Consider the following 26,338-nt stretch of genomic DNA (forward strand, 5'->3'; position numbering starts at 1 on the left):
GTCCCTTCATGATCCTCCTTGTCTTCATGATTTCCCTGATATCTCCTACTAGCAATTAAACACATTAGGATGGCTTATTAAAGATGAAAATTACAAATTAAACTTAGGATTTCTCTAAATCATCCCATTAAATGCAATACGGCCTAATTTTCTTTACTTTATTCCAAATAAGATGATAGTTGCAAACATTAATCAAAGTAAAGAAAATCAAGGCTATAATGATCACAATTTATACAATCTAGTGGACAAATAAGGTTAAATATGGGGATTAAATATGATCAAATATGCACTTATCAAAAATCGCAGGCGCGTGGATACTGACGGCCCAAATGATAAGCCCACTTCTTTTTCTGTTGATCTTAATGGACCAACAATCCTTCAAAAAAACTTGCACTTGGTGGGACCTGTGGATCAGGCTCGCCCAACACAATGAGTCTCTTGTCTTGGAACTGTCGTGGGCTTGGGAACCCATCGGCGGTTCAGATTTTAGTGGGCCTAGTCCACTTAAACAAACCCGGCGTTGTTTTTCTTGTTGAAACTCTAGTGGCAGTCTAGCTATATTTTGGAGAGAGGGTCTGGAAGTCGCAATCAAATCCTACTCTAAACACCACATCGACACTATTGTGCGTTTATGTCCTGGAGAACCTGAGTGGCGTTTCACCGGTTTTTATGGTGTTCCCAAGAGACACCGGAGAGTTAAATCATGGAATTTCCTCAAGCACCTTTCAGCAAGAGACCACCTCCTTTGGGTTGTCATGGATGACTTCAATGACATCCTTCACCAAGACGAGAAACGTGGAGGGAACCCCCAGCCTATGAGACTGATCAAAGGTTTCCGCGATGCTGTTGAGCCAAGCGAACTTAGGGATTATAGCTTTGATGGCTACCAATTCACTTGGGAACGATCGAAGGGAACTCCACACTGGATCGAGGCAAAATTGGACCGTATACTTATCTTTGACTCATGGGGCGAACTTTTCTCTCTTGCTAGGGATTCTTCTATTACTGTGCCGAGAAGCGACCATCTCCCAATCAGGGACGGACCCAGGATTACACGATGGGGGGGGCCGATCAGCTGATGTCGTGGCATACACTGCTCTATAAAATACTCATTTAATATATACTAACATAAATCATTACTCTTTTCTTTAAAAAAAATAATAAATCATTACATTACAAATCTACTAAAATTTAGAACGTCTCTCTTGCATATCACGGAAATCATCTATAATTGAATCTATACTAAATTGTTTTGCAATTTGTTTTTCAATGTACACTAACAAACAATCATTAAGAAATTGATCACCCATCTTGTTACGGAGTGTAGTCTTGACTATTTTCATGGCAGAAAATGATCGTTCTGTAGTAGCTGTAGATACGGGAAGCGTGAGGATGAGAGTTACTATTCTGAAGACAAGAGGAAAGATGTCCAACTTTCTAGTTTTCACCAACCATTGACAGAGATCAGAAATGCTTTCTAGTGCTTTAAAATCATGAAGTTGTTTCACATGTTCAAAATGTTCAAGTTGCATTCTTAATTGTAAAATCTCATAATCTGCAAAGTCTTGTGGGTAAAACTTCTCTACCAACTTGCAAATGTCATCAATTCTGAATGCTAAACGCATTTCTTTTGGATCAAGGGATGAACTAAGAATAATTAATTCCATTGCTTTATCATCAAACCTATTGTTCAACTCTTGCAATTGAGAATCAATCACCGCATTAAAAATATCAACTTTGTAATGATGTCCAATTGTTAATTCATCTTGTTGATGTCTAGCCCTTCCTCTTCTTGCAATATATTGAGCATCAAAATCTGGTACAGTTATATTGACATTCTCACAAAAAGACTTCACACTTGAAACTAGTTCATCCCATCCATTATCTCTTAATTTTTGAATAAGCAATTTAGTAGATGTCACAAGATGCATTGCATTCAATATATCTTGAGTTTGGAGTTGCAAAGCTTGGCAGAGCATATTAGAAATCTCTAGAACTTTTTTCATGAGGTGCATAATGAATACAAATTCAAAAGAAGTCATTACCTCATAAGCTGCATCGGCATCTCCACGGTGAGTAGGTGTAGTTCCATCTTCAATAATGTTTAGTAAAACTTCACATGTTGCACTAAACATTCTCATCAAACTTGATATGGATTTCAAATGAGAACTCCAACGAGTATCACCTGGCCGTTGTAAAGAACCAATTTGGTTAAGACCCTTCCCACTTTCAAGCTCATCAATACTAAGCAAATGAGCAATATTTGAGGCATGAACAGCTTTTAACTGGTCGTTGCGCTTACATGAAGCCCCAACAACATTAATAATGGAGTTCAAATGAGTGAAAAAATGATGAATAGGGATGACTTCCTTTGAAGAAGCTACTAATGCCAATTGCAATCGATGTGCAAAACAATGAATATAATAAGCATAAGGGCATTTATCCAAGATTAAAGCTTTCAATCCATTCCATTCTCCACGCATGTTACTTGCACCATCATAACCTTGTCCTCGAATATTTTGAACATCAAGATTATGATGAGATAAGATAGAAAAGATACATTCTTTCAATGTTGATGCAATAGTGTCCTTAACATGAACAACTCCAAAAAATCGCTCTTGTATAAACCCATCTCTATCAACAAATCTCAAGACAATAGACATTTGTTCCTTCTTTGATTCATCTCGAGCTTCATCAACAATGATACAAAATTTTGCATCACCAATTTCTTCTCGGATAGCACTTTTTACTTTAGTTGCCAACACTTGCAAAATTTGTTTTTGTATTCTTGGTGATGTGTATGTTGCATTTCGTGGGGCTTTATCAAGAACTTTTGTTACTTCATCATTAAAAGAGGCAATGATACCCAATAGCTCTAAAAAGTTTCCACGATTTGTTGATGTTATTGACTCATCATCACCTCTAAAAGAACATCCTTGAGATGCAAGCCATCTCGTTGCCTCAATTACAGTTCTCAATCGAAGTCTATTTTCAACTACTTCTTGAGATGTGAATTTCTCAATATGTTGTGCAATGTGTGATTGTTGGTTCATGAGATCCGCACAAGCTTTCTCGGCATCTCGATGAGGGGAGGTGAGATCTTTCCCAATATGTGCTAAAAATGAGCAATTTTTTCCATCTCTAACTTTCTTCCATGATCGAAAACCATTGATTGTAAAAGCATGCAATCCGGAAGGCCCCTCTTGAGTATGAAATAAATAACATGGTAGACAAAATGCTGCATCTTTACTAGGAGAATATTCTAGCCAAGAAGGGTATAATTTAAACCAAGATGCTTGAAAACTACGAGCATGCTTTTCTCCCGATTTTGGATACTTTGAAAGCAAACATTGATATGGGCCAGCCTTAATATAAGCTCTCCTAATTTCATCACGCTTGTCAATAGGACACTTCCATATTGGCAGTCGCAATCCCGGATCACGTTCTAATGCTTGAATGTCAAAGTTCTCATTGATTTCAATTCTTTGAGATTTTTCAGGACGACTCTCAGAATTCAATTGATCAATACTTGTAGATGAATTTACTTGAGATGTTGAATCTTCAGAATTTTTTCTTTTAAAAAAGTTATCTATCCTTTGTGTCTTTTTCGTTATAGGATCTATAGTTCAATCTTCCTGTGTTCACAAATCAGAAATCACAAATATTCACAAATCACAATATTAATAATTTGGTAAGTCAATTAAACAATTAAATTATCCAAGTCAATTAAACATTAAAATAATTAAATATATAATGCTACTATAATTACAAAAAAATATTTTATTTTTTAAACTATTTACAATTTCGTGTTTTTCTTTTTAAACTAACCAAGTTCAATATGTCTTAAATCTGAATACAATTCCATGTATTATGTATATGCTTTCAACTTCCTTAGTTCCTTCTCTCTTTTTTTTTTCAACATATTTATTAATTTATGCAATTATGCAATTACGATTTCAAAATTCAAACAAGTGTTCTCAAAATTCAACAACTATTTACAATACTAATTCTATAATACTACCCCTAATAAATTTATAAATTCATTCTTCTACAATTCTACAAAATATATAAGAATACAAATTTACAAAGTAATTATTCAGAGCTACAAGAAAATAAAAAAAATTACCAGATTTATTGTTGAAGAAGAACAGAAAATTGATGATTTGAAGATGATGAAACTCAGGAGTCCAAAAAGAGTGACTCTGTAAATGAAACCAGGAGTGAGCTTGCTTAATTTCTTTAGTGTTCAAATCTTCAATTACTCTTCTGAGTGGAGCACTGGAGCCGGTGGAGGAAAGTAGACAACAAGTGATTTCAACTTTCAACATTTGCAAATAAAATAAAATAATAATAATAATAAAACAAAAGCTAGTGGGTTTCAACTTTCAAAAAAAACAAAAGTACTCCATACTTCCTGCAACTCTTTGGCTTTTTCTAAACTAATGACAAATTTTTTTTATGGATTTAAGAGTTAAGAAGGGCGGAGGGGGGGGGGGGCAGGGAAATATGTTGGGGGGGGCCAAGTGGCCAACTGGCCAAGAATATATATAATATATATATACAGTATAATAGTAAAAAAAAAAAATTTGGGGGGGGCCAAGGCCCCCCTAACTAACAACATAGGTCCGTCCCTGCTCCCACTACACCTCCAGATAGGCAAATTATGCTATGGACCCGGGTCCACCTCGCAAGGTGGACCCGAGTCTATGTTCATAATTTTATAACTCCATGTTCACAATTTTATAACCTTGCAATGTGGACTCGGGTCCATGGCATAACAACTGCTCCAGATAGTACCTCCACCAATCCCTAATCCGAGACCCCGATTTCGCTTTGAGAACTTGTGGCTGCGAGAAGCTCTATGCAGAGAAGTCATGCTAGAAAGCTGGGCAAGAACTCAAGGTTTACCGTTAATGGATAGACTAGGTCGATGTGGGAAATCCATCTGGAATTGGGGTAAGAGCTTTACTAGAGACTTCCTCCGCCGAATCATCACTAGAAAGGTCGGATGGAAAAATTAAAATACAGGAGAGACAGCTATGGCATTCATCTATTCAAGGAATCTCAAACACAATACATTCGAGTCCTCAAACAACAAAACGACTATTGGAGACAGCGGGCAAAACAGTTTTGGTTGTAGAACGGTGACATGAATTCGACCTACTTCCACAAATCATTACAGAGAAGAAAATAGATTAACCGGATTTCCAGGCTGCTCGCTGACGATGGTTCATGGGTCGACAAAGCTACTAGCCTTGACTCTTTGATTACAACTTATTTCTATGGTCTATTTAGCAATTCTGTGGGAGATATGTATCCTATTCTTGACTGCATTGAACCTAGGATTTTTTATGCTCATAACTCTGCCCTTAGTCGTATGGTCACTCTCCAGGAAGTGAAATTGGCTCTCTTTGACATGAAACCGCATAAATCCCCCGGCCCTGATGGTCTAAACCCAGGATTCTTTCAATTTTTCTGGGATATTCTTAGCCATGAACTCCTAAGTTTCTGCAAATGTTTTTTCCAAACTGGTTAACTCCCAGCTTATGCAAATCATACTCACATCGTTCTTATTCCTAAAAAAAAAACCTGAAACTATGGGTGATCTGAGACCAATTTCCCTCTGCAACACTTTCTATAAGCTTGCCTCAAAAGTTCTTGCCAATCGCCTTAAACCTCTCCTCACTCACATCGTGTCTGAGTCCCAATCAACCTTTGTCCCAGGACGTCTTATCACTGATAACATTATGCTTGCTTACGAGATTAACCACTATCTTAAGCGGAAAAGGCAAGGTGCTACTGGTTTCGTGGGGGTTAAACTAGACATGAGCAAAACTTTTGATCGGGTCAATTGGGAATTCTTACTTGCTCTCCTTCATAAATTTGCTTTCTCTTCACTTTATCAATCTGATTAGAGAAATGATATCCATTGTTTCATACAATATTCTGTTGGAGGGCAGAGAAATAGGGGTTGTTTTACCAAACAAAGGTCTTAGACAAGGTGATCCAATCTCTCCTTATCTGCTTATTTTGATCCTTGAAAGTTTCCATCAAATCCTTCACACTAGACAAAGGGAGGGTATCATTCATGGTATATCTATAGCTAGAGGAGCTCCTACAATCTCAAACTTGTTTTTTTTGCGGATGACTGCTACATTTTCTGTCGGGCTAACACCACTGGAGCCTACACCCTTAAATCTGCCATTGATACTTTAACCATTGCCTCTGGTCTGGTCAAACTGTCAACTTCACAAAATCTTCCCTAATTAACTAATGGGGAGGGCCTTAGAGCATCCTTACTAGTATAGTTTTTTTTTAGGAGTTTTTGTAAGTTTAATTAGGAAAGAGAAAATGGGAGAGGAAAAACAACAAATCATTTTTAAAAAGAAAGAGAGAGAGAGAGAGAGAGAGAGTTGTCAGCCGCGTTAGACGCGACTGACACGCCCAGCGGGCGCATGCAGTACACGCGCACTTGGTGCACCTAACGCGTGCTGACGCACTGCTCCATTGGATTCCGTGAGTGTCAATCACTGTTTCAAAAATCATGCTTTGTAGGCAATTTTTTTTATTCTCTCGAAGCATCCTTACTAGTAGAGTTTTTTTTTTTTTTAAGAGTTTTTGTAAGTGTAATTAGTAAAGAGAAAATGAGATGAGGCGGAAAAAACAAATCATATTTTGAAAATAAAAAAAGAGTTGTCAGTCGCGACTGATGCGCCCACTAGGCGCACTTGGTGCGTCTGACGCGCTGCTAGATTCGATTCCGTGAGTGCCAATCACTGTTCCAAAAGTCATGCTTTGCAAGCCATTTTTTTCTTCTCTCACCTTGCTTCTCTTTCCTCCATGTAAGCTTTTACTGTACCAAAAACCCAAATAGTTCACTACTAAGGATGCTCTCACCTTGCTTCTCTTTCCTCCATGTAAGCTTTTACTGTACCAAAAACTCCAAATAGTTCACCACAAATGATGCTCTTATAGCTTACAACAGTATAGCTTGGTAAGTGTGCGGACGCATATATATAACTTTGGAAAATATTATTACTATTCCCAAATTCGACTCCCAGCTTTTACTCTCTCTCACAAAATTTTGATATTACATTTTTCATGGGATTCACAGGATGAAGATAACTATGCTAGATCTAAATGTAGTCTAACCATATAGAATGAATCTACGAGAAACCTAACCCCGTAATAGCAGAAGCAAAAATCGTGTTAATCTCCAGTCATAGTTGATATCTTGTTGTGTTGGCTATTGAACGATAGATCAAATGAGTGTTAGCTATTTTGTCTCACACTTGACTAACAACCCTAGATGATTTATTGGTATTTTCTGAGCAGTATGAGTATCATAACTTTAGGTGCTATATAAGGGTTGTTATGCCATGGACTCACAATGTTAGATCTCAATATACACAATTACAAAACTCAATATTCACAATTGCAGAACTCTATATTCACAATTTTTAAACTCTATATTCATAATTTTTGAACTCTATATTCACAATTACAAAACTTTATATTCACAATTTTATAACGCTATATTCACAATTTCATAACTATATATTCACAATTTTATAACTATATATTCACAATTACAAAACTCTATATTCAAAAGTATAACAGAATTTTTGAATCTATATTCACAATACTTTGTTCTCAAAAAAAAATATTCACAATTTTTGAACTCAATATTCACAAAATATTTGAGACGCGCGTTTTGGACCTAGGCCCGGGTCCATAGCATAATTTGCTGCGATATAATGTCTATGCATCCCATCAGGCTTTATATAGGCATAATGGTGGAATGCAGAAAAAAAACCTAAATGTCCAATCCAACCAATTACTTAATGGGCTTAGTCCACTTACACCAGATAATTAAGGCTAACAATATGTAATATATTTTGTAAAGGAAAAGTCTTACGGTCTCCCACTTCAATAGTTATGCCGTGGACCCAGGCCTGGGTCCAAAAACGACGCTGTTTTTTTTTTTTTTTTACTAAACATATTGGCCTGAAATGTGGAACACAAACTCTACATTCACATACACTGTACTCTACATTCACAATTTGTAAACTCTACATTCACACATTACAGGATTATATGTTTAGTAACTATATTACCACTGTTATGCATTCACACATTCAAAACTCTATATTTACAGGTCATATACTCCATATTCAGAACTTGAGAACTCCACATTCACACATTACAGGGCTACAAGTTGCTAGAACTTCTTAACTCTATTACAGATTCACACATGCATAACTATACATTCACGATTTCTATACTCCATATTCACAATTTGAAACCTCCACATTCACACATTTCTGGGCAACTCTACATTCACACATTTCTGGGCAACTCTACATTCACACAATTATAAGTCTACATTCACGATTTCTATACTCTACATTCACACTTTGGAACCTCTACATTCACACAATTTTGGACAACTCTATATTCAGCAATATGTTTACTAATAAAAAAAAAAGACAAAATGACGTAGTTTTGGACCTGGGTCCACAGCATAATTAATTTGCGCTCCCACTTGGTGCAAGTGCTAGCACAACTCTCATCAAGAAACAAAACACATGAATCATAGCGATATGTCCTCTATTCGAAAGAGTAATATCTTCTATGTATCACATGCATTTCTAATTCTCCAACTTAAGTCTTTTATGAACAAACCCAATGTTTATTCTTGGTACCTTAAGGGATGTTTCTCAAAATAAAATATATATATGCACAACTTAAAAGAGAAAACCATCCAAATTGTACAAAAGAGTACACTGTATGATCTCTAAGATCCTTAAAAATATGCCTTTAAGTAGAGTTCTCTTAATATTAACATAATGCTAACTATATTCCATGACTAGTGACTTAGCTTAAACACTACCTCTAACGGCTAAGAGTTTGGAGTTGACATGTCTCTCACTCCCACTCATCAAAATAGCCAAAAGATAGTTTAGTCCAGTTGTTATGCCATGACCCAAGTCCAAAACGATGTCGTTTTGCTTCAAAACAACGCCGTTTGAATTTTTAAAAAAAAAATTGTTTCATTCCTTGCCGTTAACTTGCCGATTGTCTTCAGAATTCGTTCCTCTATATTTATAGTTTTTTAACTCTATATTCACAATTTTAGAAATATATATTCACAATTTTAGAACTGAATATTCACAATTTTAGATCTCAATATACAAAATTACAAAACTAAATATTCACAATTGCAGAACTCTATATTTACAATTTTTGAACTCTATATTTGTAATTTTTGAATTCTATATTGACAATTACAGAATTATATATTCACAATTTCATAACTTTATATTCATAATTTCATAACTCTGTATTCACAATTACGAACTCTATATTCAACAGTATAACACAATTTTTGAATCTATATTTACAATTTTTTAACTCTATATTCACAACAAAAAAAATAATAGAAATCACCGGATGAGGAAACAGTGTCAGTAGTGGCACCGTTATTCTAGACGTGCGTTTTGGACATGAGTCTATAGCAAAATTTGCCAGTTTAGTCATAAAAGCATTCCAACAACTTAATTAGACAACAAACCAAAACTCTAAGTCCAATCCATATATTTAGAATGTTAAACATACATTTTAACTTCTCATATAATCTCAAGATCCACCTCAAAATGAACTGAACATTTTCAGTCATACTTTTATGTCTTGCAAAATTGTCTTGAACCTTACAAACTAAAGTGACCCAAGATCAATTTTGAAGAAATTAAAGACTCTATTAAAAAAGACTCTATTAAATGTTAAAAAATTTATTTGATTAGCAGTGCACCACAGGTTAAATGTTTTTGTTCTAATAAACTCTTTAATATTGTTATAACATTTTCATAAACATGTTGCACAACCAAATATTCAATAATTTGAACTTATGAATTTATATGAACAATATAAGATTAGTACTTGTGTAATCTTTAGTGGAGCATTTTAATGATCTTTTTTTAAATGATAACTTCCACTGATTAAAATATTCTTTAGCGAAATTAATGATATACACACTCATAATTGATTTGACCAACTAAATAATGAAGATATAATTCCCCACCATTAGTTGGGCATACTAAATAATCAATTTTTTTGTTCTAATTATAATCCAACTAGAGGAATAACTAATGAGGGCATAACTCCCACACCATAGTTGGACATATTAAGTTAGAATTTAGCTCAAAATATACATTTTATTCTTGGAATTCGAAAGAGGTATATCATATATATCACGTAACTACAGTTAGCCCAAAGAACCGAGCAAGCTTCGTGGATGAACTATTAAATGTGGCTAAATTTGGGAAGTAACTAAATACTCCCTCTGTCCCATTTTACCTGTCATGTTTACTATTCATTGGTCAAACCAACTCTTTCTTCATTGCTTATTTTCTTTAGTAATTTTTAATTATTTTTAAATTTTATTTTTTGTGTTTAATAGTACTTTTAATGTAGTTTCTAAATATATAAATTTTATATACTAATACTAAATTTAATATTATGAAAAATTGAATTAAAAATAATTTCAGTCAAGCCTCGTTAACCGAATCAGACAAACAAAATGGGACGGAGGTAGTACATGTTTTACCCATACAAACCATGAAACATAGAATTATTGAACTAAATTTATAAATTCTAAAAATTGTGATAAAAGTACGAGTTAATTCCATTTTTTGTCCTAAATTTATAGGTGACTATCCACTTTTAGTCCTTTTTTATCAGAACATCCACATTTGGTCCTAATATTATTGTGGTATGACCATTTTTGGTCCTCCGTCAACAAAATCGTTAAAATGTCGTTAAATACAGGGGCATTTTGATCATTTTATACAATGTGAGTTGTCCCCATTATATTTTTAATTTTATTTTTTGAAAAAATTCATAATTAAAGACCGAAATGACTTTGTATTTAACGACATTAAAGCTGTTTTGTTGATAGAGGACCAAAAAAGGTCATGTCACAATAATACTAGGACCAAATATGGATGTTCTAATAAAAAAGGACTAAAAGTGGATAGCCACCTATAAATAGACCTGGCAATTCGTGTAAACGGATTTGTTAACGGGTCGACATGATAACGACACGAACACGATAAGGCTAAACACAGACACAACACGTTAAGGTTAACGGGTTCAAAATTTTAACATGAACACGAACACGATTTGTTTACGGGTTAAGCGGGTTGACACGATAGATACGTTTCGTTAACAGATTTCGGGTCGTGTCGAAACGATATGACACGAAACCCGTTTAAACCCGCTAAACCTATTAATATTTAAAAAAAAAAAACCTACAATTCAATCCATTAAACAAACTAAAAAATATTCAATTTATAACATTTACAAAATGATAACATAACATCCAAAAATCATAATTAATTAAAGAAGTTCATACTAGTTTTTAGAATAAAATTGAACACAATAAAAATTCAAAATTCAGGTCGTTGAACGTCAATAATTGGTGTAGGATCATGACCTAATGGAGTAAATTTATCTTAGTCAAGTTCATGATATCTTTTGTAATCTCATTCATGACAATGGTTCTTAGCGGGTTGTAAACAGGTTTCTATAAACGGGTTCGTGTATACGGGTTAACACGATAATATTAACCGGGTTAAACGGGTTCTTAATAGGTTTAACGGGTTGACCGTTAAGACACGAAACATAACGAGTCCTTAACAGGTCAACCCGTTAACGACCCGTGACACGTTAAGGCTAAACACTAACCCGTTATTTTCGTGTCCGATTTCGTGTCATGTTAACGGGTCGTGTCCATAATTGTCAGGTCTACCTATAAATCTAGAACCAAAAAAAAAGGAATTAACTCTAAAAGTATTATCTAATGGGTTGAGGGATTTATTGACATAAAACTTGCTTGTGGCTAAAGTTTTAATCCTATTAAATCCAATTAAGAAACCGTTATCTCAATTACTAAATAGACAGAAGAACCTAGTGACATAAAACTTGCTTGTGGCTAAAGTTTTAATTCAATTAGATTCAATTGAAATTTTATGATACAATTATCAAATGAATTGAAGAATCAAGTGACATAAAACTTGCTTGTATGCTAAAGTTTTATTCAATAAGATTCATTACAATTATTATGATAAAAAAAAAACTTAAGAAATCATGTTAATTTTCTTAATCCATGTGGGCAAATGAAGAGATATGATCTAAAATTTACATCATAAAATTAAACTTCATGATAGAGATGAAAATTATTTACAAATAACTATAAAGTAAATAAAGTTTGAAAGCTCTTATTGCATTAGATGAGTTTGGAGTCATATCTCGAGTGTGGTAACTTGTCTTCTCGAGTATTCCAGCTCGAGATGAATTGATGACACCTAGGCGACCTGTTCTATATAATGTCATTCTAAACATGTTTAAGAAAAAACATTTAGAGATAAGAAGGAACTGACATATGCCGTTTTCTTTAAACAATATCTTGTGTTCGAGCACTGTGGTAGAATAATACTCCGTAGTTATCAAGGCAAATCTTTCTATATGGAGCTTGAGTAATAGTAGCTCAACATTAAATTAGTAAGAGTCTAATGTGACTACAAATGTCAATAGTTCAAACTAAAATGTTTTAAAACAAGATAGAAAGACACGTGACTATTATTTCAATATGTCTTAAACTAATTATCCAAAAACTTGAGTTAGTTGTATGAAATAGTCATATTGCAAGAGAACGAAAACGAAAGACTAATTCCCAAAAAACAAGGTAAACCTAAGCAATTATACTTTCCACTTTTGCAGTAAAGTTTGAAGTATTTGATGTAGTAGCCAAAGTTTTAAGTTTTACAGTAAAGAAGCAGAATGCCACCACAATTAACCAAGTGAGGAAGTGGCACCAAAAGCTCAGGGTGTGGTCTAGGAAGGGAACCTAAAAGAAGCAAAATGCCATTACAATTAACCAAGTGAAGAAGTGGCACCAAAAGCTCAGGTGGGACCAAGTGGGACCAAGCTCATTGTGTATGGAATCACAATGGGAGAGAACATGGAGTTGGGTCCCAATGCAGAATAAGGGCAGAGTAGTTTGGCCTTCTTGGTGTCAAAGTTGAAGCATAGATGTCAGTTGATATCCTCAGCAACAACGTCGTAACCTTGAACGACAAAGGATTGATCCAAGGAAAAGTGTCGTCGGTCGTGAGATGGCTTTCTAGTTTCTCGGATATGTGATACATGCACTCTGGATTCTCTTTCTTGAGCTCCTCCAGGGATATGAAGAGCTTTTGTGACCAGCGATCTGAAAACCAACTCTCGAGTTGCCATACTTTAAGTCCATCCTCGGAGATTAGCACGCACTGCAGCCTGCCTTCAGCTTCTCCCATACACATTCCGGGTGTAAAATCGGGATCAGAAGTGGGGATAGGTTGCATAAACACCGAAGACAGATCCCTCTCAGGATCAAACATGAGGATGCGGTCGCCATTAGTAAGCCAAAAAATGACTCCTTCAACAAAGACACATGCCTTATTCTGCAAATTATAGCCGCCAACACAAATCGCTTTAGATTTTGTCCACACTTTTGTTTGTGATGAATATATTTTAAAAGAGAACTGAACGACATCTTCATCTTCATCTTCATCTTCATCTTCATCCTCCTCAATATATGTTTGGCAAACTGTGACAACCTTAAAATCAGTGGAAACATCTATCTGGCTTTTGAAGGGCTCGAATATCAGCGCTGTGCTGCTGTCTTCCGGGAGATTACGCCACTGCAGAGTTATCCACTCCCTGTTAAGAGGATTGCAGACATAAAGCACCGGTTCTGAACAAGGGAAGCTACTACGACAGAAGATAAGGCCATTGCTCGAGGACAGGATAACCACATTCTCCGGGAGAAAGTTAAGAACACCTTTCTCAACTTTGATGAAGTCCCTATCCACACTTATGTAGCTTACAGATTTAACATCACCATCACTCCACTCATACCTTCCTTGAATAAAGAAACCTGATAGCGGCTCTCTGGGTTTCAGCTGAAGCTTAATAAACGTGCGATCAGATACAATATTCTTCCATTCTTTCGAAACAAACCTCGCCCAAGCCAAAGTTTTAGAAGGCAATCTCCACAGAACTTCAAACTGCAGGTGGTGTGGAAGCCATCCCTCCCTCGTTCCTTCCAATCCTGACCAGAGATTATTCTTTTAGTGCCATACATAAATCAAAAGCTGAACTAAACTACATGGAATATGACCAGAGATTATTCTTTTAGTGCCATACATAAATCAAAAGCTAAACTAAACTACATGGAACATGACCAGAGATTATTCTTTTAGTGCCATACATAAATCAAAAGCCAAACTACATGGAACAGCCTCATAGGCAAAACATGAACAGTTCACAATCCTATTTGTAAAGTACCCAAAGTTCATCTCCAACAGCAATACAAATATTTACATCAAATAAAAATACCCCAGATTCAAGAAATGTTCTGATATTTAATCAAAGGAAAAGTAATTCATGTAAGCAATATGGCATTTCAAATTCAACTCACTTTACTGCATAGTACTGTGCATAAAAGAAAGAAAGAAATAAATAAAAGAGAGAGGACAAAAGTTCATGCTTCTATATCATTGGAGAGAATGGGAAAACCAGAGTTGTTCTTACAGAGACACCAGGGGCAGGGTATTAACAACCATACAACTAATTTCCTTTGGCTCTCAATTTCTCATCAACAAAATGACACATAAAAGAGAAAACAAAGATCATATCGTCTACGCATTTCCTTATTTCTGAACCCTATGTGTGTGTGTGTGTGTGTGTTTGAAGCATTGAAATAAACAATCCTCTTTCTGATCAAGAAGGTTACTGTTTAAAAGTTAAAATTCATCAATGTTCCATCATAGCGTTCCAAAGTATGAAAATAGGAGCACAGAGTAAATGGGCAGAGCGAGAAACACTTGCATGCTCCATATCAACATGGATTATCAAGAATCAAAGAAGCTTGGGAAGAAATAAAGAAACAAAGAATCAAAGAAGCAAGAAGAAGGTGAGAAAAAGACCTTTGACCTTCTTCTGATCCCTCATTTTTCAGGTGAAGAATGATGGAGAGATCAACACCAAATATCAAAAGTCAGTATGCTCTCTCTCTCTTTTTCGCTCTCTCTTTCGCTCTCTCCCTCTTGCAGAACCCAATTTTTTTTGTCCTGTTCAAAATCAGAAAATTTGTACTATTTATGCTAATGGAAAATGATAAATGTGTTTTAGGACCAAGGAAACTTGAAGCTATTATCTGGTATGTGTTGCGATTTGAACTTATAGGAAGTAACAGTAATGCAATCCTATTACAAGTGATAAAATGTATTTTTAAGAAATAAAATTGTGATTTTTTTAAATACGATATTAATGGAGAATTAAAATATAAAGTAGAAAAATGAAAGTGTAGTATTACTTGTATACTAATGTTAGAATATTCATTAATACATAGTATTATACCTTTTCAATTATATTATAGTAATATGTTAATATACATACTCTTTTCATCCCATTATATGTGTGTGTGGATTTGATTATGACTCAATTTATTTACAATTCAACTTTTTATAATATTTTAGTTTAATTTTAGTACATAACATTAATATATTAAAAAATTACATCAAAAATATTATTAAACGCAAAAATTAAAATTATAAGAAAATAAATAAAGAAAGAAGAATTAATTTGATTAATAAATAGTAAATATAATAGGAATAAACAGTGTTAAGGAAGCATTATATATAAGGGCAGCAAGTTCAAGTGAAAATAATACCTCCTGTAAGAAATACAAAATAAACTCATACATCCATTTAAGTTGATTAACAACTAGAAAATAAAGAAAAAAAAAAAGGTGAATGGGTTGTTTCATTGATATTACCAACATTTTAAAGTTTGTAATAATTATGAAAAGAACACCGTTTTTTTTTCTTTTCATTTTTTTTTATTTTTCAGTCATTTATCCTTTTCCCCCAGTCACTTCTTTTTTGGGCAAGTCACTTCGTTTTTTGGCCAAGTTGCTTTTGGATGACGAATTAGAATATATATATATATATATATATATATATATATATATATATATATACTTATGCATTTATGTATTGATATTTAAACACCTACAATTACTAAATATGCACAACTAGGTACTATGTGATGGCCTAAAGAGGATGGTATAGTCAAGAGGTATGGTTAAGATGACAAATTACGGGTTACACAGTTGTTTGGATGATAGTCCAAAATCAAATCGCTCAATTTTATAAGTTAAAATAATATATATTATGAGTTAGAATAATGTACATTATGTGTTAGAATAATAAAAGTTTTGGGGTAAGATAATTTATATTATCTGGAATAATGAAATTTTTGGAGTAAGATAATGTATATTATGTGTTAGAATAATGAAACTTCTGAAGTAAGATAATGTACATTATGTGTTAGAATAATATACATTATGAGTTATAAAAATGTATATTGGATTATGGTCCACAAGCTATGTGGACCGTGACATATCAGATTGTGAAAGTAGCTTTTAAATCATTCGAAAAAAATATTGTTAAAATTATTATTTTGTAGATGATGATTGAAATTACACTACAGTATGTATTTGGTTCCTTATTTTTTTTTTACTACCAATATTTGGTTCCTTATTATTATTATTTTTTTTTTGAAAACCAACAAATCGCATATATTAACTTAGCAAAGAGTTCAAAAACAAGGGAGGAGTGAACCTCCAAACGGAACGGGTGGCAGCAGCCCCCTCTTCCTTAACTAAAGAATGGGCTACCCGATTGGCATCCCTGCTAACAAAACTAATAAAACAACCTGAAATAGATGAAAGTAAATGAATACAAGATTGGACCACGTGACCGGCATAGGTACGAGCTCCAATCTTGTGCTCAGTGACGTATCCAGGATTTCGGTTGAGGGGGGGCGAAGAAGCAAAGGTAAATTAAATTCAAAAATGTTTTTTGAGTACTACTAACTTTGTTACAGTGTAATATATGTTCATAACTACTTTCTCAACCTATTGAAGCACAAAGAGTCATCAACAGTCGCCTCCACTAAGGCTCGAACTCACTCTTTTCCATGTGGGAGTATAAACCGAGTGCCACAAGGTTCAAATATCAAATACGAATAAATTCTTAAATTACAAAATACATTATAAATATTGTTTGATATAGGCGGAAAATAAAACACATCAAAACTTTATAAAAATATTCATAACTCTATATAAAATATAATTAATTTGATAAAATAATTCTAATAGAAAAAGCAATATGTATGTATACGAAAAGTTGCAAAGAAAGCAAGCATTGGGGCTAGGATTTGAACCCTCATCATTTTCTAAATAAAACCACATGCCTACCAACTCTACAAGCTTATCAATTGTTAACTTTCATTTGTTTTCATATAGTTATATATAAAACATGTACTATATATACATATATACATACAAAGGCTATATATGGGGTGGGGGTGGGGGTGGGGGCAGCTGCCCCCAGGGTGGTTCTGTCAGTGCTTGTGCTGAAAATTCCAGACCAAGGTCTGACAATCTGAGAAGACAATGATGTCTGAATAGTTATGCTCCTTTATATTTCATTTTGTATATATGACAAAACATATCTAAATAGGATATCAAATTCTAAAATTTTAAGACAAACTAATCATATCCATGAATCACATTAAGACTATTTAAAAAATAAATAAAATTAACATAATTCTTATATTTGTCTCTAAGTTTAATACTTATTGGTCATGAGTCATTAACATAACTCGTTAGATATTAACGCCAACGAAATTTATTAGGCTACCGTTATTCTTGAAATATGGGCACTTGCAAACCTAAATGCAAAAGATTTTTTTTTGTATGTTTTAATTTTTTGTTATGTCACCTATATTGTAAACTTGCAAACAAGTATAAAAGTTGTCATTCGTAGCTTTTGTACGTGTCTTTTTTTTTTTTTAAATATGATTTTGTTATTATTATTATTATTATTATTATTATTATTATTATTAAAAGTGAGTTAAAAATTATAGAGATGTGAAAGTGAGATGAAGTTGTATGGTTATAGAAAAATTGTTAAAAAAAAAAAACAAATTTGATAATATAAAAATAAGATCCATTTTTAAAAATGAAAAAATATTACCAAAAAAAAGAAACAAAAGGATACCCTTGTAATATTGAGTAACGTATGTTAGAAATTTAACGTATAAAAAAAAAAAGAATGATAACTATAATCAACCTATTTTAATAATAAAAAGAAAATCTATAATCATCCTTCTTTTAAAAAAAAAACAAAAAAACAAAACAAAACTATAATCATCCTATTTCCAAAAGAAAACTATGATCAACCTACGTCACTAAGTGCCATACTGCCCGTACTATGCATTACCTTACTGCTTACAGCAGTATAGCTTGGTAGGCGTGCAGAGTGCACACGCATATATATTCCTTCGGGCATATATATTCATTGAATTAGCATGCTATGATAAGGAGTATTTGTTTTTTGAAAGGATGATAAGGAGTATTTGATTTTGGAAAAATGACATTTTTTTCATCTTGAATTATAGGTTTATAGCATTTTTTTCTTGAGGTATTAATGTACTCATATTTATGATAATTTTTTTCCCACTTTAATGTTAAATGAACATTTTTACCCTTAAAATAATTATTTCATTTTTTTTTCTCCAACAAATTATTGCTTATATGTAGGGATGACGGCGGTTCGATTTGAATCGAACCAGACACTATAACAACTGAACTAAAATAACAAGGATTGTTCTTGTTACAATTCAGAATCGGGAAAAAATAAAATAAAATAAAATAATTATATAATTTAGATTATTTTAAAAATAGAAAATAGAATATACACAAATAAATAAATAAATTTTGAATCGATCATTTAAATCGAAATTGGAATCATAACAAATGTGAACCGAAACCGAACAGATTTGTAGACACGGTAAATGATAAATCTATTTGGTTCTAGTTCACATTTATTCTGATTCCAATTTCGGTTTGAACCGCTGGTTCAAAATTTATTTATTTATTTATTTATTTTTGTAAATTCTATTTTTTAAATAGTTTAAATTTTAACAATTATTATATTTTTCGGTTCTGAAACGTAACAAGAACCATCCCTGTTATTTTAGTTCAGTTGTTATAGTGTTCAGTTCGGTTCAAATTGAACTGTAGTCCTCCATACATATAAGCAATAATTTGTTAGAGAAGAAAAATAAATGAAATAATTATTTTAAAGGTAAAAAATTTTATTTAACATCAAAGATAGAAAAACTGTCACTTTAAAAATAATTGAGGAGGTCAATGTGAGCACATGAATAACTCATGTGAAAAGTGCTATAAGTCTATAATTCAAGGAAAAAAGTGTTATTTTCCCTTTGATTTTTTATATTATTTATTCTTCAATTAGCGTGTGATAAAATTACTAACATGTTGTAAATAAAAATAGAAATGCACCAAACAAGAAGATAATTGCAAAGAGAGATGGAGAGAAGGGAGAACAATTCTTATTGATCTTCATCATTGTGTCGGTTACAAATGAATACATATGAGCATATATATAGGAAACCAACTTAACCCTTCGATACTCCAAAAGACACTTGACCCTTTATGGATCTAGAAATACAATAACTGGGATAATGGCCACATATAAATAATATATTCATAACACTCCCCCTTGGCCATTATCTTATCATATTCATGCCTCATTAAAAACCTTGCTAGGAAAACCCTGTGGGAAAAAAACCTAGTCAAGGGAAAAAAGAGTACATGTTGTATTTTCAAAAGCATATGTTATATGGGCTGTCTCATTAAAAACCTTAGGCTAAAAAAACGCAGTGGGAAAAACTTAGCTAAGGGAAAAAGAGTACAACCATAAATTATTCATGACCTTCAGGGTCTAATCTTCAGGATAACCAGTCATAAACTTTCAGTGTATAATCTTCTGGATTCTGTAACGTACCCCATTTTGACATTACTATACCATACTCATGCCTCGTTAAAAACCTCATTAGAAAAACCCAGTGGGAAAAACCCAATGAGGAAAAGAGTACATGATATATGTTAAATTATGTGTTGCACCGGTTGCCTCATTAAGAAAACCTTTCGCTAAGAAAACCCAGTGGGAAAAAACTTTAGCTAAGGGAAAAAAAGTGCAACCATAACCCCAACATAAACTTCAGGGCATAATATTCATGATTCAAGTAAACGATACTCCCCCTGAAGATAACATCCTTCAAATACCCTATATGAAATATACCTTCAAAGTATAGAAAGGGATTTTGTGAACAAATATGTCCAACAGTCAATGGGGTGAATAATCTCGCGACTCTTCCAGAGCTCACGTGGGTATAATACTGACATCATAATGTTTAGTAAAAATTTTCATAATATACCCATTTATTATTGATGCAACGCAATCTTTATTGTCTGCTTATAAGACAATGGGGGTAAAATATAGTATAACCAGTTTTGGGACTTGACATCGTTGGGATCAAATAATAATAGCCAGTACCCAAGTAGCCCATTAAAACCATATATTGGTTTCTCACATAAATGCCAAAATCTTTTGTAACTCAAAGATACTGGAGGATATGTTATAGACCATTCCAATATTTCATTGTAGGAGGAGCATTAAATGTTGATAGCATTTTATCGCGAATATCAGGCCTGATTCGATTATGGAACCACTGGTCCAAAAATGGTGCTCCAAAGACAATGAATTAATGGACTTTTGGTTCCACGAAATCCTTATTATACTCTTTGAGTCTAAACGGTTCCTTATCTACTTCAAGAGATACAACCGTTAGTGTGATAAGTAAATGGGACTTATCCATATAAATCTTCAAGGCATTTTACAAGTAGGCTAACTGGTGTGTAAAACTTCTTCAAGGAAAAACTCGATCTTCAGGTCAAGATAATACTTGGGTTTCCCAAGTCTTTTGTTTCAGAAAACTCCGTCTTTAGGCATGAGCTAACATTATCAAATGTAGCAACACTACGCTCATTAGCATCCCTTTAAAGAACACTTATGGTACATATTATCCCTTCTAAATGAGGGTAATAACTCCATTCGCAATCCTTTAAAGAACGCTTAGTGACATGTAATATATTCATATTTAATTCCTTCTTCAGGAGGATAATTTCTTAGTCTAATGACCTATAATTATGCGGTCATGACGTTTATTAACTGCATATCTAATTTTATTATTCTGCCAATGATGTTATGTAGCGGAACTTAATGCCATCTTATGTGGGAGATTGCAATTGATTAAAATCAATCAACGGTTTCTGCGTGAACTCATGAGCTACAAAACTCGCTTTATATTATACCACCTCATCATTCTCATTTCTCTTTCGTACAAACACCCATTTGTAACCAACAGAGTTATATTCAATGGTGTACGTGTTATAAAGAGAATGTATTTTAGCGAGTTGAGCTATGCCTTAATTGCTCTTTTAAATATTAAACAATGAGGATGCTTCTAGCACCTCACCTGGATCCAGTTTATTTAATTGAGCAATTATATAGGCAGTGTTGTCAACAACTTATAATATTATAATTTTCTCCCATAAAATTCATGACAATTTCTAAATTAACCAGATTGTTGACATTTTCCAAAGATATTATGATCTGGTCGTTCCGCACCCCTAGTATTATGTTTGTTCGGTGCACCTTACTAGGGTTTCGTCATCTGGACGAACGTTTTCACGATATAATTCTTATCAAGACAAGAGTAACAATGTTTCTTTACTAGATCTAGTATTATACTTCTTATCTCTTAAACCGATAGACCTCCTACACTTCTAGCGTCAAGGAGTATCAATAGAGATATTCGGTCCAAATTAGGGATTAAATATGGGACCTTGTCACTTTTTTCTGATCAGCATGATCAATATATATTTGGCAGATTATTTGCTAATGTCGCAAATATATTACCTTATGAACTTCTAGTCCAGTTATCTTTTTGAACTTCTGGTTCAGTATAACTAGTACGTGGATTTGACTAATGAAGATTTTTCCATTCCATGGAACTTCTCAGCATTTCATTAAATTTGGGTCTTATCTCCCCCTAATGCCGTGAACCGATCTTCATTAAGTATGCAGTCAGCGTATCTATTGATCCCTTATAATAGGCTCTAGGTATTTAGACAATCAGACGAAATTCTATTATCATTATGTATACCTAGTTTCATTCAATAGCCCTAGAGATACGCTATGGTGGTGATATAGTAAAATAGACTGCATACTAAGAATATAAACGCAGATTTGGGAAATGTTTATCACGTACTAGGTGTATCAGGGAATAATCATGATATGTAGTGAGTCATTTATATTGCCTGGAGCACATGCAGGTTCACTATGTGTTCCGTCTTCAGGGCGAAAAAACTTTCTCGAGTGACCGCGAAATTTTACTATTTCTGGATTTCCACGAATTTAAATCTTTTCAACTGGTCCCCGGCGCTTATGGAGATGGGGAGTGTCAGTGTGCATACTTGGTCCCTTTGGGACTTCTACTCTCGAAGGAGCATTCACAGCTTTAGCGGGTAATGATGCTATTTGAATGCCAAATAAATTCATGGAGCGGTGAGATTATTTAAATTCATAACTTGTTTGCTTCAGGCAAAACATCATGATGATGTGATTCACTTCTGACTTTCAAGCACATTTAAATCATAACTCAATTGCTTCAGGCAAACCATCATGGTGTGATTCACTTATGACTTTCAAGCACCATTTGCTTCAGGCAAACCATCATGATGTGATTCACTTCATAGCATTTTTAGTATGATAGCATAATGCTAAAGATAGAAGTTGCAGACTTCGTTTATGAATCATAAGCCATTAGTCACCCGAATGTCCAATCCTTGGCCGAGGTCTTCCGGACCTTATTAGAAAATATCCCAATGTCCAAACGTATTGCCAAGTGTGAAGTTTTAGAACTCGGAGAATAATACTCCTTAAAAAAACACTTAGCATAATTTTGTCATGTACTACTACTGGAGTACAATATGACCATCATAGAAGATAATAAGACTCACATTATTTAGTATGATTTTTCATGTACTTCTACTAGAGTACAATGTTAGTTGTGTACTTCTACCGGAGTATGAGGTTATTATCTTTCCACGTACTTCTACTGGAGTACAAGGTTAGTCATGTACTTCTACTGGAGTACAAAATTAGTCATGTACTTCTACTGGAGAACAAGATTATTTACCTTTAAAAATCAATGGAGTCTTGTATTAATATTGTCTTTCTGTAGTTCTTCTAACATAGCTTCACGTGTGAAACAATACTATATCATACTAGTCATATTAAGAGGGGATTAACCATCATAAAATCTCAGATTTAGTCAATAGAAGATTATGACTTTATTGATCATAGGAATCCTTCAGGATTGATTTAAGGACTGTGAATCAAATATTCATGATCGATCTAAGACTTGTGTCAAGGGGTGACAAATAAAAATTAGTGCTCTTAATTTACCTTCTGGGCAAAGTTATATTAGATCCAGGCAATAATATATTGGTCGGCTCTACTAGAGCCTTTAATCATTTTGTACTACTAAATATTGTAGTAACAAATTCCTTATTCAGTGTGCATAAATTTCTTGCACACGTATTGTATGCATGGTTGCACAATCCTCAAAACATACATTTTACGGATTGTTCCCGGATCCAATCAAAAGTGATATGATGCATTCATTTGCTTCTTTTAAGCTTATAATAGCTTTCAAAAATAATTATGTCATGCATCACATGAACATCATGACTCTCAACCCAATATCCTCATGATATTTGTAAATAGCATGCACACAATTATCTATATTTATCCCATAATTTGATAATGCATATCAAAATAACTTTCATGATGATTCACATAGCTATAAACCACAAGGGAGCAAATTGATAAACAATTGTCACATACTATTCGTATATAGGCCTCATCATATAATATATGAAATGATGATCTAAAATACTTGTGACAATATTCAATTATGCTCTCAAAATGTAATCATTATGCGAATATATAGACTATATTCTCATCTAAATCATGTCATAATGATAGTTTTGAGAAAATATGACAATGCATAATAATATATGTGATTAGTGCACAAAATAATTATTTGCACATAATAATCTATTATCACATGAATATATATATGGCATGTATCATATTAAAATATGAAAGAGCCAACCTCATCGGAGTATGGTCAAAAACTCCGATAATTTCTCATAATCAATCTCAGTCGTAATTCTTCATAATTGATGTATCATCTCAGGAAGACTATGCACGCGATTAACCAACTCCGCACACATGCGAACTGCCCAATGCATTTAATTAATCTTGTGTGGTTCCCCGATGAAATGAAAACACCACCAATTAATAAAAGGTGGTTCCCATTCTTGTGCAATTCCTTTCATCAGCAAGAGGAATAATTTGAATTCCAAACACCTTATTATGCTTTCCAAGAAGAAATGTAACTGCCAAACTATTAGGAATTCCAAAGTCTGCCACCTCTAATTATAATAATTTATAATAATGATTATAATAATCATTATAATAATAGTAATAATTATCATAATAATGAAAGAGAAGGTGGGAGGGAACTAGTACTATAACTGCCATTTCATCATCATTTCACGCCGATCTGCTATAACTTCTCACCACCACCACACTTCCGCCGCAGCTACTCACTGATGACACAAAGACCTGTGGAGGCTGAGTTGCTTGCCGACGTCGCACGTGAGAGGGAAGGAGACGGCGAAGACCAGTGGCTATCGTCGGTCTGCCGGCGAGAGAGGGAGAGAGTGAAGATGATGATGGAGGACGCTGCCAAGCCATTGTTATAAGGTATATTCATCACATATGGTATCCTATATATTAGGAAAGTTGGAAACTAGGGTTTTGAGGTTGTAGTATATGGAAACCTGTTACCATACAGAATGTCCTCCAAAGTCATATATATAGGATGGTGTACTCTCCTCAAAACCTTGTGAGACACAGAGCTACCAGTCAAGGTATTCTTCCTAAAACCTTTGAACATGGCATCAGAGCCAGTACAATAAAAAAAATTTTCCCACTCCGCTGTCGACACCGCCTGTCCAGGAAGGATCGCCGGCCACCGGCGACCGCATCTGTGAAGTTCGACGCTGATCTGCCCGACGAGTGGGCCTCACGCGCCGCCGCAACCACCGCACTGCTCCTCACGCGCCGGCGCGTGCGCCACCTCTGGCCATCGAAAAATTTTTCGGTCACCCTCTCCGAGCTCGCCTTACTCCAGGGATCTCGGATCTGGTCTTGGTTTGACCAGTGTTGCTTCGTTTTTTTTTTTTCGGGTCTTCAATCAGGTTGTCTCGTACGCCCTCCGGTTACTATTTTTTGTCTGTTTCTGATATGTTTGGGCTCCATTTTTTGTGGGTATGGCTGAGAATAAGTCGATTGTTGTTACTGATATTGTTCTTGTGAATTCCAAAATCACGAACTGTAAGCTTAATGACTCTAATTACTTAGAGTGGTCTCTGGTCATTAAGCTTTATCTCACTAGTTTGGATAGAAAAGACCACCTCACTGAGACCAAAGATGATGCTAATTGGGTAAAGGATGATGCACGTTTGCTCTTACAAATTCGTAATTCTATAGATGAGGGTATTCTTGGGTTCGTTAGTCATTGTTCTTCTGTTAAAGAATTGTTGGATTATTTGGAATACTTGTACTCTGGGAAGGGGAATATCACTCGTATGTATGATGTTTGCAAGTCTTTTTACCGTGCCGAGAAGCAAAATTTGTCTCTCACTGCTTACTTTATGGAATTTAAGAAAACATATGAGGCCCTTAATAAACTCATGCCATTCACTGCTAACGTTAAAGAGCAACAAAAGCAACGTGAACAATTGGCTGTTATGAGCTTTTTGGCAGGTCTTCCTTCTGAGTTTGACACAGCTAGGTCCACAATTCTTAGTACATCTGAAATCCATACCCTAGCTGATCTCTTCCCTCTCTTGATTCGATCCGAGCAGTCCAAGATACCCGAAGTTCCCATCCCACCTAATAGTGCTCTTGTTAGTCGTAATCCTCACAATGGGAATGGTGGCAATTCCCAAGGGCACACTTCCGGTCATCCTCACAGTGGGAACAATGGATATTCCCATGGGCGTACTTCCACCATTGTGTGTCACTATTGTCAAAAGCCAGGGCATATAAGGAGGGACTGTCGGAAGTTGCAAAAGGATCGTAGGAATTCTTCTGCTAATGTTGCATCTACACCTGAGGCATCTTCCAAGACTATCATGGTCTCTGCTGATGAGTTTGCC

At 34.3% G+C, this 26,338-nt stretch overlaps 2 protein-coding genes across 2 annotated transcripts; both read right to left on the reverse strand.

Annotated features, from left to right (window-relative positions):
* Nucleotides 1-1,081: 1,081 nt before the first annotated feature.
* On the reverse strand, nucleotides 1,082-4,428 carry LOC115998459. Its single transcript, XM_031238045.1, has 2 exons — nucleotides 4,127-4,428; nucleotides 1,082-2,185 (listed from the first exon to the last, which is right to left on the reverse strand). Exons 1-2 carry the CDS (start codon nucleotides 4,326-4,328, stop codon nucleotides 1,185-1,187), a joined length of 1,203 nt encoding a protein of 400 aa, XP_031093905.1. The 5' UTR covers nucleotides 4,329-4,428; the 3' UTR covers nucleotides 1,082-1,184.
* Nucleotides 4,429-13,004: 8,576 nt separating this feature from the next.
* On the reverse strand, nucleotides 13,005-15,054 carry LOC116010328 (putative F-box protein At1g32420). The gene is made up of 2 exons (XM_031249686.1): nucleotides 15,030-15,054; nucleotides 13,005-14,152 (listed from the first exon to the last, which is right to left on the reverse strand). The coding sequence occupies exons 1-2, from the start codon at nucleotides 15,052-15,054 to the stop codon at nucleotides 13,005-13,007; spliced, it is 1,173 nt and encodes a 390-aa protein (XP_031105546.1).
* Nucleotides 15,055-26,338: the final 11,284 nt, after the last annotated feature.

The sequence above is a fragment of the Ipomoea triloba genome, chromosome 1 (genome assembly GCF_003576645.1).
Source record: "Ipomoea triloba cultivar NCNSP0323 chromosome 1, ASM357664v1".
NCBI classification, from domain to species: domain Eukaryota; kingdom Viridiplantae; phylum Streptophyta; class Magnoliopsida; order Solanales; family Convolvulaceae; genus Ipomoea; species Ipomoea triloba.

Excerpts from the sequence above, each read along its gene's own strand:
- LOC115998459 (XM_031238045.1), bottom strand. The coding sequence starts at position 4,328 with ATGTTGAAAGTTGAAATCACTTGTTGTCTACTTTCCTCCACCGGCTCC. Across the intron at positions 2,186-4,126 it reads CTTCTTCAACAATAAATCTG|GTGATACTCGTTGGAGTTCT; the intron begins GTAATTTTTTTT and ends TACAACGGCCAG.
- LOC116010328 (XM_031249686.1), bottom strand. The coding sequence starts at position 15,054 with ATGAGGGATCAGAAGAAGGTCAAAG. Across the intron at positions 14,153-15,029 it reads GGATCAGAAGAAGGTCAAAG|GATTGGAAGGAACGAGGGAG; the intron begins GTCTTTTTCTCA and ends ATCTCTGGTCAG.